Source organism: Podarcis cretensis (genome assembly GCF_951804945.1).
Source record: "Podarcis cretensis genome assembly, chromosome: 1".
NCBI lineage: Eukaryota > Metazoa > Chordata > Lepidosauria > Squamata > Lacertidae > Podarcis > Podarcis cretensis.
The window spans coordinates 47430897-47446176 of record NC_137170.1 but is presented as its reverse complement, the minus strand read 5'-3'; the positions used below and the strand labels follow the sequence as shown (position 1 = coordinate 47446176).

The following is a 15280-nucleotide window of genomic DNA, read 5'->3' as shown; positions in this document are numbered from 1 at the left end:
TAAGTTTTGCTGGTGTTGACAGCAGTTCCCATTTTTTTCTCCTTGCTTCTTATGATATGTTTTGACCTGAAAGATGTGTTTCTTCCTGTTTGTATGGCTGGCTATATGTCTTTAGGGCCAAAGGTTTCCCATCCCTGATTCTCCCTTGCCTGCTCCTATAGACTAGTATTGAATCCATCAGCCCCAGCCACCATCTGGAGGGCCAGAGCTTCCTCATCCCTATTCTAGGCAGATTCCTGAAGCAATCTTTTATCACCCGCTTTCACTTCTCTTCCATCTGCTCGTAGATCTGATCTGTAAGTCACAAGCACTGATTTTTTTCTTTTGTATTCCAGAGGAGTAGAATTGGTTGTGCTGAAAGTTCTCCAAAGAACTTGACCCTTTGCCATCACTCTTCTCCCTTCCATGCCCCCATGCAGCATCATCTGACAGGAAGTTTTCCATTACAGAAACATTCACTTGCCAAGCAGAGTGTTTAGTACCATTGTGCAAAGCCCTGCTCTTTAGATAACTTCCCAGTGTTCCTAACTCCCTTCAGCAAAAGTGTCCTTTTGCTAGAAAGGATTTCCCTTTCTTCCTTTGCTTAGAAGGGTGGCAGGTCTGCTGTTTTTCTCTGATTTCTTGACACTTCATTTTAAAAGAAAGTGCAGATTTAATAAAAACACCAAACACATTCATAATCACATGTCTCTGTTACTCCCCAACCACAAGTGAACTGGAGGTAAGGTAGTCCCCCCCCCGCCCCCGATGATGTGCTGATTGTTCCCCACCACCACCATTTAATCCCTTTATTCAACAAAATGGCAGGCTTGCTAGCAAAATTACCTCTTCTTTCATAGTTCCTAGGATTTGTCCTATGCCAAATGAATCACATTACTTTGGAGAACAGCAACATACCCAAAACGTTGGTGGCTTTCTTGTTATGATGAAATTATATTATTTATATGCTCTAGCAGATAATTTGTTTTTTCAACAACAACAACCACCACACCACATCATAGTCTCATCTTGGTGTCTCCCCCTGCCCCCAAAGCCATGTACAGAAGCTGGCCAATCCTGGTGGCTGAGACTTTCTACCAACACTGGCAATGGGATGACTTCAACCCAACACACCTGAAGGCAGCAGGGCAAGCCAGCTCTGTCTCCCAACATCTTGCTGCTGCTCTCCATCCACTACCCCCCACATTTGCTGTCTAATGGCAGGATTGGCCCTGGTCTCATCCTTGCTCTCTTGCATCTGCATATTTTAGGATAAAATAAATTGGTGGTGGACAGTCCTGTTTATTATGGAAACTTGCCTGCCATTACTGTCCTTCTCACTTAAGAGATTCCTGATAAACCTACAAGGAACCCTAGGGTTCCTCATAGCACAGTCTAAAAACCACTGTGCTATAGCCATTGTATATGTTGCGTCTCACCTGTGTGTAGAGCTATACAACAGGATAATAAAGCTATAAGTAGGTCAGTCTTGAATGATATGGCCCTGATCCAGTCACAAGTGGTTCATGGTCCCGTAAGGCAATGCATCACCATTCAAATTAAAAGACACATCCAACATGCAGGGGTGAGGAGAGCAAGTCTGTTTCCATGGGTGGCTCCATGTTGGATAGGGGCAATGACTGTTTTTAGTACCATATTGGTTCATTTTATAAAACCAATTAGCTTATCCTGAATGGTAGGAGACCACCGTGTGCTGATTGGGAAAGTTTAGGCTCTATCCTGAACCACAGAAGGGAAAGCTCAGGGATTGATTGATTGATTGAATTATTGAAAAGACAGATGCAGAATGCATCATTACGTATCTTTCTCTTGAGCTATGTAAGTTTGGACAAGAGCTACCTCCAGAGCCGCATTTTAAGCATGGAACACAAGATACTTCCCAATGGGAGAAGCTACCAGAATATTACAATACAAAAGTTAGTTGCTTTGCTCTTGCAAATTGTAGCTGCCATGTTTTGAGATGTTTTATCTTTCTTCTTTTCTTTTGCTAATGTTTTTAGATCAAAATTTAAGCTGAAGGGATTCTTTTTTTTCTTTTCTTTTCTTTTTCAGTAGTTTTTCCTTCCTAACTTTTTTTTCCCCTTCTAAAGCCCGAGAATGAGCAAGGTCGTAGAACTTCTCTAGAAAAGTTCACTCGCAGCGTGGTAAGTTCATTTTGCTTTTGCTTTTCTTTCTTTTCCCCACCTTCTCTTCAGCATTTTCTTTTATTTCAGAAATTATTTTATTAAATTTTACACCTCCTGTGTAGTTTACTCCTGTACAATAAAAAGGTAGAATTTCATGATATGCAGATTTCGGCCAGTGAAGGTACCCCAGTCTAACGTAATCAGAATGCTCCCGACAAGGCTCTAGGTTTAAGAGATGTTTAATGAACTTGTTTCAAACCAGTTGCCCAATAAAGGACAACTTACAATTTTCATTCATAAAAGCGCATGCAGATTCTGAACTCAGGCTCAAAATTCCATTACAGTTCTGTTGATCTAACATGGGCCTCTAAAATATCTTGGAATGGTCAGCTATGATTGAATAATGTCAGCTATCCTATGCAAAGATGCGTGAGACTAGTTCTATGAGCCTGATAGTATTTCATTAAAAAGTACTTTTTCCTCATGCAGCAGCACATGGCAAATTGCTTTTGAAACGGAAGAGAGCTTTAAAAGTAATTTGTGATGTGCCTTTAGTGGTTGGCAATTCAAAGAAGAAGAAGAGGACAAAATAAATCCAGACTAGCAAAAGTGTGAGCTTAAGCTGCTCTTTGAACCTGGCTGTAGAATAGAATGTATAACATTTCCTCAACCATTCATGAGAACCATAAGAAGAGCCCTGCAGGATCCAACAAAGGTCTATCTTGTCCAACATTCTGTGACCAACCACTAGCTTCTGAGCGTGATAGCCCTCTCCTGCTGTCATTCCCCAGAAACAGATACTCATGCTTGCCTCTGATCCTGGATGTAGCATACAGCCATCATGACTAGTAGCCAACGACAAACTTATCCTCCATGTAATCCCCTTCCAAAGGCATCTAAGCTAGAGGCTACTAAGTCTTCTCTTTTCAGTCACCAAAGTGGAAGACCTTAGGTGGATCAGAGGTGGATCTTGAGGTCAAGTCTGAAGCTTCTTTCATTCATACCAGCAACCACTAATTTCCTTTTAACTTTTTTGACCACATGTGCTTTATACTCAGGTATGAATGCATGAGTGAAAAAGAAGCAAAGTGGGAACCTGTGCCAAGTTCCTATTGCTGTTCCACAATTTCACTGCCTGGATATTATTCTACAGAGAAGTCCTTGCCACGTTATGAATCACAGAGGACTTAACAGCAACCCCACATCTGTTTTCAATTTAGGCTACACATACTGTTTCCCATTTCCCCAAACAGTAGAAAGTTCCAGGGACAGCTGCTGTAGTATCGTATTCTTTAGAAGGGAGAGAATGCTGGAGGTGATTGTCGATTTCTGAACTATGTGTTTATTTACAAATACACCATCTGACTGTGGAGGAAGGAGACAAACACCCAGACAGCTAGAGCAAGCCTTTAAACCAGCTTCCGTTTCCCAAAAGCAAATAGCAGGCCTTGAAAACCCACCAGCCAGTTGCAGAGATACTCAGAGGAATTTTATCTCCACTATCTGCATCCTAGCTGCCTCACTTCCCAGTCCCCTTGCAAGCAAGTGACGTGTGTCCTTGCTAGTAATCAACCACCCAAAGCCATTGAAGAAACATCTTGTAAGTCATTACTCTCCATACAGGAAAAATACTTAGCTGTGAGCTAAATAGGGGGAAATAATTTTCTGATTTGATAGCCATTACAGTTACAGCTGTGTTCTTTCATTGCCAGATTTCCCTTGAAATTAGCAAAGATGATGCAGCTGAACGATAACGAAAAACATTTGTACTCCTTTGGTTCTCTTTGGTGCCCTAGTGGGCTTCTGCCTTCTAACTTGCCTTCACGATCCTCTCCCTCATTTGCCCACATGGCTGCTCAGCCTGTTGGCTGTGGAGATGTACAGTATGTGGCCTTGTTTGCACCTACCCAGGATGTTCTTAGGCAGCACCACAAATCACTGCTGACCTCAAGGGGGTCCCCAAGGCCAGTCAGATTAAATGGCAGCTTGAGGCAAATGAAGCTGACAGCAGTAAAGACAACGAAGAAATAGTCCTGAGAAGAACACACCAAAACATGGAAAACACTTTTCAATACACTTTTGGAAGCATGAATAAGGCAAGCAGTTCCAGCTTAGTCCTAATAATAATAATAATAATAATAATAATAATTTATTTATTTATACCCCGCCCATCTGGCTGGGCTTCCCCAGCCACTCTGGGCGGCTTCCAAAAAAATATTAAAATACTGTAATACATCAAACATTAAAAGCTTCCCTAAATTAGCTGCCCTAATTGCTTTCTAATTGCAAATGCCACCATGTGAAACAGGGAGGGGGAAGCTGTGACCCCCCAGATGTTGCTGGTCTACATCTTCCCATCTTCCCTAACCATCAGCCATGCTGGCTGTCTAACAAGGTTTCCATCTCAGTTGTAGAATAATGGATAAGGCTCCCTACTTGCTTTTGCTTCTCCTTTAATTGTTTACATTCCCTCCCTTTTTATTTCTACTGAGGACAGAACTACACAATATATGTTCTTCCTTTTTTTTAAAAAAAAAATGCTCTCCCTCACATCCCACCACCTTTTGTGTCATGCAGGCACTGAGGTTGCCATTTGAATGGAAAGGTTGGTATGGGAAGAATGTGACTTCTGCTTTCCTGCTGAAAAATCACACATACCCTGAAGTTGTTCCTACCCTTGACGGAGAAAATATATGTCTGTCTTCCCCTTCAAATCTCAGCTTCAGTGGATAACAGTGTTCAAAAGAAACGAGTAGAAATGGCCACAACGAACCTGTTCCATGAGATTTGAGCTTGGCTGTCTGTCTCTTAATAGAAGTCTTCTGAACTGTTCTTTAGTGTGGAACGTCCGTGGTTCAGGCAGGTGACCCTTTGGATTCTTGCCTTTTCTTTCTTCAGCTAGCTTTCAATGCATCTTCAGTTTCCACCACAGCCTTTCTGCACAGCAGCAAAGAAGCAGATTCAGAAATGGGTTCCAGAAACCAAACTGCTTTTCATGCACGCACAGAAAAAAAGAGTATTTTTTTTTCTAAGGTTGGTTGGTACTTGTAGTGACTATGGCATTAAAAACATAGATGCTAAATCAGAACAAAGACCTATCAGGTCCAGAATCCCATTGCCCACAGTGGCCATCAAAAGCCTACAGGAAGCCCTTGAACAGGATGTGAAGTTTATCCTATTGTCTATCCTGAATCTTCTAGCATTCATGTTAATTGGATGACCTCATGTTGTAGTATTACTGGGGGGGGGGGGGCCTCCCTATCCATGTTCTCTGTACCATGCATAATTTTCTGCACCACTCTCATCTCCCCTCCTTACTTTTTCCTCCAAGACTAAGATGGACCATCTCTTTCCTCTTTCCTCCTTGATAATTGCCCTTTGATTGACCCGTGATGGCAGTGTATCCTGCCTTGCAAACCCATCCCACTTCACTGGCTGGGGGGCAATGGCAACACTGGGGAAATCCCACTGGAGGTTTCTCTGAGAAGCTGTTTCGGCATCCCATGCGCTGAGGACCCCAGGAAATGGTGCCCGAGTCCTTAGTTCAGATGTCAGTCACTCTGGACTGGGATACTGCCCAGAGTCTTGTCTCTCCTACACAGAATATGTGAGGTTTGTTATTTTTTCTCTCTGATCCTGCATGTTGAAGGGACATATCCCTCCTACAGCCAAAACACATTTTGCAAGGATTAGCTTTTCTTTTCTAATGAACCACTGCCAGCACCTCACCATGGCTGAAGGGCATTTAAAACTAAATAGCTCTATCTTGTTTAAGAACCATTGCTGGCTCCTAAGAAAGGCTTTGAATGTTTGCTCACTAGGAAAGCTTCCCAAACGGCATGAAACAGACTCATGTACACTCGATTGCTTTGAATGCAAAAAGGAATGTACTAAATGGTGTCTTTCAGTTTTCCTGTTATTTTATATATGCAGTGTAATGGATTTTCAAATCAGTAGTGGGTGCATATAATCAGGACTGGAGGAAAGTGCTGAAGGCACTTTAGTATTAATATTCTCTTTACTGACCCTGGTGAGTTTGAGCAATCACACCTGACATGCAGTTAACACACAGCAGTTCATTTAATTGGGGTGGTGGAGCAGGAGCTGGGGAAACAAGGAAAACTGCAGCTTCCTTGGGGTGTCACATTTACTTCCTTGGGGTGTCTACATTTACTGGCCAACAGGAGGCCTGCACAGTTTCAAGACTGTGTTTGGCCTTCTTCTCAGGGTCTTTCCCACAGAACTACCTTGCCTAGCAACAATCCCAGGGCTACCTGTTTCCAAATCACTAGACTGACTCTTATTCGTCTCCAAGTCCCCACTGGGGCTTCCCCAGGCCCCACAGAGCTGCTCTCAGGCTGCACTCCTTTTTTCTGTCTTTCTCTGCTTTCCCACCTTCTAGGTCATGGCAGGAGGTGCTGGGAAATGTATCCCCAAACTTGTGAGGGGGGGCGGGGGGGCTGACATTGCACATGTGATGTCATGCGCATGACTTCAGGACTTTGGGAGGAGCCAGGGGCGGAGCCAAATGCAGTGGCCACATGACTCAGTGGCTGGCAGCTCCTCCTCTGACTCCTCTTGGCACCATCAGCAGCTTCAACCCTCCTTCCCCTCTGCAGCAGGAGAAGGAGAAAGAAGAAGCCGGCTGCTCCAGGCATGCCACATTTGGTGATTGGCGGGCCCTGGCTCCACTCCCCAAAATATAGGGGGAGGCCAGAAGGGCCGGGTCCCTAGGAGCCAGTGCCCCTGCTCCACAGTCCTACAATTCAGGAGGAAAACTGCATACAAAACTGTTATATTAGGAGAAATACACACTAAAACAATGGCAGAAGCATTTGCAAAGTGATGCAGAAAGGTGGTGAGCTGAAGATTGGGGAAATGAGAAACTGAGGGGAAACCCAAACTGATAGGTTCATCCATCCCTTACTGCAACAGACTTAATGTTTCGCGGAGGTCTTGCATGCAAAAGTTAGGAGTTGAGGTGTACTTGGATGTTACCACAGCGCTGCTGTGTGTCTCTCTGTGCCCTGATCTTTGTAACCCCTCTAGATAAGCACAGTGTGTGATTTTCATCAGGACACTACAAGAAAGGGGGGAAGACGTGAAGCTGGCACAGTTTTAGTCTCTTGTAGCAGAGGCATCAAAACAGTGTTTACATTGCACAAGTAAGTTGGATGTTCTCCATCATGCCTGCAAGTACACCTGTAATACTAATATGAAGAGCTGCCCTTAAGGGAGGACACACAAAGAGGCTGTTTTTCAATGGCAGAGGGGACAGCTGTGTCTGCATGCTTGGTAGGCAGCACACCAGGTAGCAGAGGTGGCTAACCTGTGGCACTCCAGATGTTGGAGTTACGATCCTATCATCTCTTGACAGCCATTGGTCTTGCTGGCTGGGGGACAGTTTTCATTAAAAATGTGGAGGGCCCCAGGTTAGCCATTCCTGACATACAGTCATTGCATTTGTCATAGTGACTGTGCATGTACACCATCAGAAAATTTACCTTAGATGCAGCTGGAAATGAAAGGATCGGGCAGTCAGATAGTTACTGTGCAATCTCCGGGCGCCAATAGGGTAAGTGTGACATGCCTGTACTTAGTGAGCTGACATTTGTACATCCAGATTGTGATTCTTCATCTAGGTAAACGTTTAATTTCCATGGAAATAGTATTCAAGACATATGCTTTTGACTTTTTAAGAAAGAGAATCTATATAAGGCTTCGTTTTTATGTTGTTACCCATTATTTGTTATATGCATGCTAAATCGATTCTTCTTTTGATCTCTTTTCATGTGAATTTATCTGTGTAGATTTTATGTTCTCTTGACATTACTTTTCTTTACTGTTGCTTTTTAAAAAAAATAACTTACTTGAGCATTTAACTTTGTTTCTTTTCCTAATTTATGTTGCCCTTCTTATGTTTATGGTGTGTGTATCACTTCTCCCCCAGCAAATGCTAATAAAAGGCTGCTTATAAAAGGATATGGTCCTTAAGATCTTTAAAAGAATTATGCATTGAAAACACATGGAGATTTGGGGGGTGTCCTATGAAAAATCCTGGTTCAATAAGAAATGGTTATGCATGCCCTGTGTTTTTTAGGATTTGTTGTCAGTGCAAATTCTGAGAGGCCTAATGCACCGCATGGCCTGAATTAAGGAATATTGTAGCTGTAGATATAAGCCCGCAAAAACACAGCCTCTTTATTTCCCTGTATTGTCATTGTGGGAAAAGTTTACAGTCTCTCAAGAGGCTGGGTGCCTTCTGGATAGCTGAGAGGAATCCAATATTCAGTGTGAGTAGAGTTGATCAATTGGGGGGGGGGAGTTATTAGTATAAGGCTTTTTGCTCTCCGCAGCACTGGTTGAAGTACAGGAGACATCGTGTGCTGTCAATGCAAGTTGCTATGTGGCCTCCTGCCTGAGGAGATGTTAAGGGTCATCATGCCCCTCACAGCCATTTCCCAGGGTATTGAAGAATAGCAGTGTTGGAAGAGTTCCTCTTGTGGATCAGAAATGGTTAAGTAGCAGGAAGCAGAGAGCAGGAATAAATGGACAGTTTTCCCAGTCCAGGGATGTAGAAAGTGGAATCCCCCCACAAGGATTGGTCATGAGACCTGTGCTATTTAACTTGAGTCATGAAAATTAATATATATTGTGAAGATCTCCAAAAGGACCTCTCCTAACTGAGTCAATGGGTGGTAAAATGGCAAATGCAATTCAGTGAAAACAAGTATAAATCTATTCATGCCGGGGGGGGGAATCTTAATTTCGCTCATGGTGACATGATAGGCATTTATCAAATTATGGATGTTCATGGATGTGGAGCTTGCCTTCATGGTAGTACGCTGTCCACTCATGCCTGTATGCATGAGTTTAGGTCCTCTAAGAGTTTGGGCCTGTCGCTGGTTCCTTTTAGTGGCTATACCATGCTTCCTTTCAGCAGGACCAAGGAGGGCTGAGTAATTCATGTCGGCAATTGGAGTTTGATGTATTATAGGATGACACTCTGATTCCCCTCGCCAAATATAAGACCCAGTGGATAGACACCACCAGTGCATGAGACTGTGGATGAGTCAGTTGATCACAAGAAATTAAATCTGTTCAGTCATTTTAAATTTCTGGGGGTTTAATATAAGTTTTTTTATTCTGTGTGGTGCATATTTGAGAGCCATTTTGAGACGTAGATAATTTTTTAAAAACAGGATATAATTTTAAAAAACAAATAAAACAAAACCTGGGGCAAGGAGGAAGGCACATAGCTCACAGCTGCTTTCAGAAAGTCAAGTCGCTATTCCAGGATTTCAAAGTCTAGCATCCTGCCTGACACACAAAGACTGAGGCTACCAATAGTCATGTAACAACTCTTTGAAAGCTTCCCCCATTGAGGCCTGTAGTCAGATGGGGAAGCAAAACCCCTATTTCTTGCCAACACAGTTGAGCTCAATGTTACCACCGTGCTGCAGCAGCGGCTTAGAAATAAGAGGAAGCAGGGAGATGCTGAAGTTAATGTTCCAAAAGGGGCTAAATTAGTCTGCGTATTACAGAAGACATTTCTGCTCTACCTTTGACCTTCAGTTTAACTTTGATGCTGTGCTAAGCACCGTTGAGACAGTTCAGTGTTTGAGAAGTTAACTAACAAATGAGATTGTTCCTCTTCTCATTTCTTCCTCTTCTGTGAGAACCCATTTCTATGAATATCTGGAGGTTTCAGGAATAACATTCCCCTTGTGATTAGAGGCACCACACAACTGTGATTTTTAAACCCTGCAATCTAGCTCCTGGGAAGGAAGGGCAAGTCAGTTGCTCATCTCGTCCTCAGAGAAAGCCCCCAAAATATTCCTACCAGAGGCAGAGTGGCAATTGGCTCCACTTGCCTCAAAAGTCAAGGTGGATAGTAAAAAGATAAAGGGACCCCTGACCATTAGGTCCAGTCGTGACCGACTCTGGGGTTGTGGCGCTCATCTCGCTTTATTGGCCGAGGGAGCCGGCGTACAGCTTCCGGGTCATGTGGCCAGCATGACTAAGCCGCTTCTGGCGAACCAGAGCAGCGCACGGAAACGCCGTTTACCTTCCCGCCAGAGCAGTACCTATATATCTACTTGCACTTTGAGGTGCTTTTGAACTGCTAGGTTGGCAGGAGCTGGGACCGAGCAACGGGAGCTCACCCCTTCGCGGGGATTCGAACCGCCGACCTTCTGATCAGCAAGTCCTAAGCTCTGTGGTTTAACCCACAGCGCCACCCGTGTCCCAAAGGCAGATAGTACCAAAGGCCTAAATATTTTGACACCTGGGGCAGAAAATTATACAGGTACCTCTCACTGGGAGCAAAAATACAACAATAATAAAATAGCTTATAATTTGCTGCCCTTTTATGAAATCCAAAGCCAGGAGCCAGAGACTTTCTAGGGATAAAGTTAGCCCTGGCAGACCTACCTTCAGCTTCCTTCAGGACCCTGAAAATAAGAATGGTACTGGAATCATAATCAGGAGAGGATGCCCATTCCAGGTGTCTAAAGACAACTTTATCAGACAGGGCATGGGCAACACCAGGAAGGCCTCTGCCATAGAGTGCTCCTACATGCACATAGATTAGGTATTTGTTTGTTTGTTTGCTTGCTTGCTTGCTTGCTTGCTTGCTATAATCCAGACAGATTCATTTAGATTAGGAATAGCCAATGAATGCCCTCTAGATGCTGTTGGATTGCAACACCAAAGCACCATGGATGATGGAAGTTATAATCCAACAACCTGTGGAGGACATTACAGAATCTACTCTTCATTTAGATGGGTAACCAACCAGAGGTGTCTGGATAAAGGAAATTTATAAATAGTGGCAGAGTTGAAATCATGGATGCCTCCTCCCTCTTTTTGATAGTTCCCAAGAAGCTTAAATTGCAATCCTATATCTATTTACCTGTGAGTGAACTCTACTGAACACATTGGGATTTATTTCTGAGGCGGCGCACATCTAATTGTTCTGTTAGAGAGGCAAAAGCCACATGGGAGTAGCTAGGATTTATATTGGGGGGGGGGGGGCAGAACTGAGCTATCTGAGACGTGATTAGTCAGTTATTTTTATTTATTTACTTGATTGGGAGGGGCAGGTGCCCCCCTCCCTGCCTTCCCTTGGCTAGGCCCATGAAAAGCCTTTCTCAGCTTCAAATGGGTGCAAGAAGTTCAGGAGGAGGGGAAATTTTGTGTGCCCTCCAAACAACAGTACGTTGGTCCACAGACATAGCTGTGGGCAGAACTTCCACATTCAGTTCGCTACTAGATCTAGTGATTGCAAGCAAATGAAGAAAAGAAGACTATGAGTTAAACTACAGAAATGAATGATAAAGCATGTTATGGATTTTTCTGATCAGGGTGAATATTACCTACTGTATTCTGAGAAATCTGTTGCATTCTTTTCGCACACATTCTGTTATTTTGCATGCACCACTGGCTGCATAAACAAAGCTAAAAAGTAAAAGAAATGGCCGTAATTTGCATTACAACCCCAGAATAGTAGCTCTGGGAAGAATGCCTTGAGATAACTCTGGAATTTTATCATGTGGATGCCCAGGTAGGTACTTGTTGTGGAATTACACGATCATGCAGCTTTAAAGTATATCACATAATTCCAAATGTCAACTGTTCATCAATTTTGAACATGTGGGGTACTTTAACTGCCGTTAAGATTGGTATGAAAGTGTTTGATTTACCTTCCAGTTGGGGCTTGGCCAGTATCTATGTATGCAGGATTGGGATGCAAATGTAATATAAATTGGGCATAAGCTTATTGAATCAAGGAATTCAGAGAAAAGAGGAATTTCAACATCAGTAGGTTGGAAAGAGTATCTCTTCTCAACCAAGGGAAGGACTAACGGTTGCCAATAAAGGTTAAATATAAACATCTTTGTGCTTGTTGCTTAAGCAGCCATCAATTAGATCAATATGGTGCTGCTCAGCAAAATAGCCTTGGATTTTTTGTGAAACATTATACACTTGCCATTTCAAACAATGCAAAAACACACTCGCACACATACAGGCACAACCAGATTGCCCTGAGCATCTGGGCAAAGCTGAGAACAGTTCAAATGTACTGTATTTGTAAGTGTATGGCAGGACTCTTGGCCGCACAAGTACAACAAAGCCAGGATTAAACAGAAGGCTTATTTTGCAGCCAAGTAGGACCCTTTGGCAGGGAAAAAATGTGGTGGGATTAACTATACTTACCTAGCCTGCTCTACCAGCTGGGATGTGCTCAGCGACCAGCTCTCCAGCCGTCCTTGCAGCTATTTGAAGTGTGCTGAATCAGCAAGTTTGGCACCTGGGGTTTTTATCACCTGAAAGAGCCACAGCATAAGAAAGGTGTCCTCCCGACCCCCATACAGCCCATCTGGTGCCATCCTGATCTACAGCTTCTATCAGGCCCAGCCAGCATGGCCATTTGGCTGGAACTGATGGGAGATATAGTCCCAAACATGAGGTCACCATGGCCTTGCTAGGTGGGGCTGATGGGAGTTGTGGTTAAAACATCTGGTGGGCCCTAGGTTGATGAAGGAGGCTGCTGAACTATCACTGCCTTTCCTTTCCTGTCTGGTCACTGTGCTGACCTCCCAATCACTGAGCAATCTGGCCTGTTTTCCTGAGTAACTGGGATATATTCACATCCTTGGCTTTCTTCCCTCCCTCTCCCTTTTGTTTGTTCCTCCAGGGGAAGTCGCTGGCAGGCAAGCGCCTCACAGGCTTGATGCAATCTTCTTGACAGCATCGTCTCAGCAAGCGGTCGCTGGCATCTCCGAAGGACAGCTGCACTCACTCACCCTCCTCCACGGCGGAAATATCATTTGGGGGCAAATGGGTCACTGTGTGTGTGCGTGTCTGTGTGTGTGTGTGTGTACGGCTGGGAGTGCAAACGAGATGGGAAGAGAAAGAGACGGAAGGGAGCACAGGGAAGGCGAAGGAAACCACGAGGGAGAGCCTGGCCCACCCGGAGGTTCCTCTTTTCATAGTTTACATCAACACTTTTCTACTTGTACAGCTTTGTAATGGCACTGAGTTCAATCAAGCTAATTCTCTGTTTCTCGCTTGATTTCAGAGGAGCACAACTTGCTGTATGCAGGATGCCAACTTAGGCAGAGATGGTTGGGGGGACTGACTATGGGTGTCATTTAATGTAGGGGCCCTAAGAGAAATCTTGATAAAGATTTGGTTGAGATCCGTATTCGTAATGCAGGCACTTTCTCACACTCATGTCTCCTCTTGCTGCTGCTGCATGTGTACAGGCAAAAATATCCATCTTCTGCATATCTTGGTAGCCCTGGCGTTAATTCTCCCTAGCCATGGATAATGGCTGTTGCTGACTTGACAGTAACTTCTCAGATCTGGAATCCTTTGCAAAACCTGAAGAGGTTTTTTCCTCCGCCTGAGAGAATAGTACGCAATACATGTGTTGCCATCCTTGAGTGGAAATGCAGATTAAAGTAGGCAAAGAGGAATCAGAGCAAGAGGAAAGGGTGGTCCAAAATACCTTTACTCCCTAGCCACAGAAAGAGCTCTTGCTGATCTTGCCACATGTCCCCTTTTATACAACCGTTCGGGTCCAGTAAAATAATAATTGAAAGTTCCCTAAGGATGGGAGGAAGAATTCAGTTTTACCACGATGAGATAGTAGACATATTATCATCCACTTTTTAAATGATGGTTTTAAAAGTGCTTTTTAGCTTCTTCACTCACTGTCAGTAATATCCGTCCAAAAATATATTTTGGGGTCCTCAGCTGCATAGAAAGGGGCAAAGCTACTGACTGCCAGCTCAGGATTTGGTCCATAAAGCCAGACTCTAAGCTTCCTGTGAGGGATCTGATTTCAGTAGAGTTGCTTTGCATTTTGCACAAGTAAAAAATGTTGGCCCTGCTTCTTGGGCGATATGATCAAAATGTTATGCCAGGCCTGCACAGCTTGTGTAGCCCAAGCTTATAGGGTGGCCTGCCAAGTGTTTGGCAGTCTGTCTGTTGTTGCTTTGCAGTTCCAGGAAGGCAGCAAACATGGATGGTTTTCTGAACCCCTCACTATCTGTTGCACACGGCCAGTGGGCTGCATTCAAGTTTGTTGTATCACAAGTTGTGCTGGCCTGCTTTATGCACACATTCTGTAAAAACACCATATTTGAAGAGGTGATACTGGGTTGGGAAAGAAGTCTTGTCTTTGTTGTGTGGTTGCACTTTCTGCATACTATTTCCCATTTTGTCTGTCTCACGATTTAGTCACACAGAGTAAACCAAGCTGATGGGAGAATTCGAGACATCTCCCTGCGCTTGTAGGAAGAAAAAGACCCTGTTAGGGTTATTTATTCATTCCTGGACAACTAAGTCGCAAATAAGTCTCTTTTGTAGAGAAAGGGAGAAATCAGTCTACAACACTTTGGCTTGGAGGTGAATGGCTTTTTGCTCAATGTAATGGCATTTGAAAGTCTCTCACAATGTAGCAATAAATGAGGATGGCTTGAAACTGTGTGATAACTCAGCTAGGTATGGAAATAATATGGCTGATTTCTCAGAATTGTTCTCAATGCTCTGAGAAATGGGAGCACAGGGGAACTAGCTAAAAAAAAAGTAGTAAAAGGAGACAAAGTACTACTTTAAGTGTAAACTAAAACAAGTTCAATCCGATTTGGACCTGCTTAGCATCATAATGATGATCTAAAGCAGTCTTCTCCAATACTTGGTCTCTGTCTGTTGTTGGACTCCAACTCCCATCATCCCCAAGCATTGTGGCCAATGCTGAGACATCTGGTTCAATAACATCTGGGGACCTAAGGCTGAGGAAGGATAGTCTAAGTAGTGTTGATATTCTTGTGTTAAAAATTTTTCATAATACCTATATTCATAAAAATCTTCTTTCCACTTTAAATGCACATTAAGCTCTTTTCTTGGCAGTAGATGGATATATCTCTAATCATGAATTCTTAGTGTGGTGGGGGAAATATTCCTGTCCGCCTTCTGGTACAAAAAGGCAATGTGGGTAATTTTCTGTCAGACATTGCGCTACTGGTTCTTAGATGGACAAGTTTACAAGATGGATTCTTAGATGGACAAGTTTACAAGATGGATTCTTAGATGGACAAGTTTACAAGATGGATCCAGTACACAGCACATTGCAAAATAACAGT

The 15280-nt window shown here is 43.5% G+C and overlaps 1 protein-coding gene across 4 annotated transcripts in view; it reads left to right on the top strand.

The window, feature by feature from the left end:
* The window catches only part of RGS6 (regulator of G protein signaling 6), a 215157-nt gene extending 200136 nt beyond the window's left edge, over window positions 1-15021 (top strand). For 2 of the 4 annotated variants that reach the window (XR_013842306.1, XM_079990206.1), the window contains exons 17-18: window positions 2091-2144; window positions 12826-15021. Coding sequence is in view for 2 of the 4 variants with exons in the window: in XM_079990206.1 (XP_079846332.1) it covers window positions 2091-2144; window positions 12826-12876 (105 nt within the window). In the remaining 2 variants the exon portion in view is untranslated. The remainder of the gene's footprint in view (window positions 1-2090; window positions 2145-12825) is intronic. The other 2 variants (XR_013842305.1, XM_079990207.1) reach the window with 1 other exon arrangement.
* The last annotated feature ends 259 nt before the right edge of the window (window positions 15022-15280 follow it).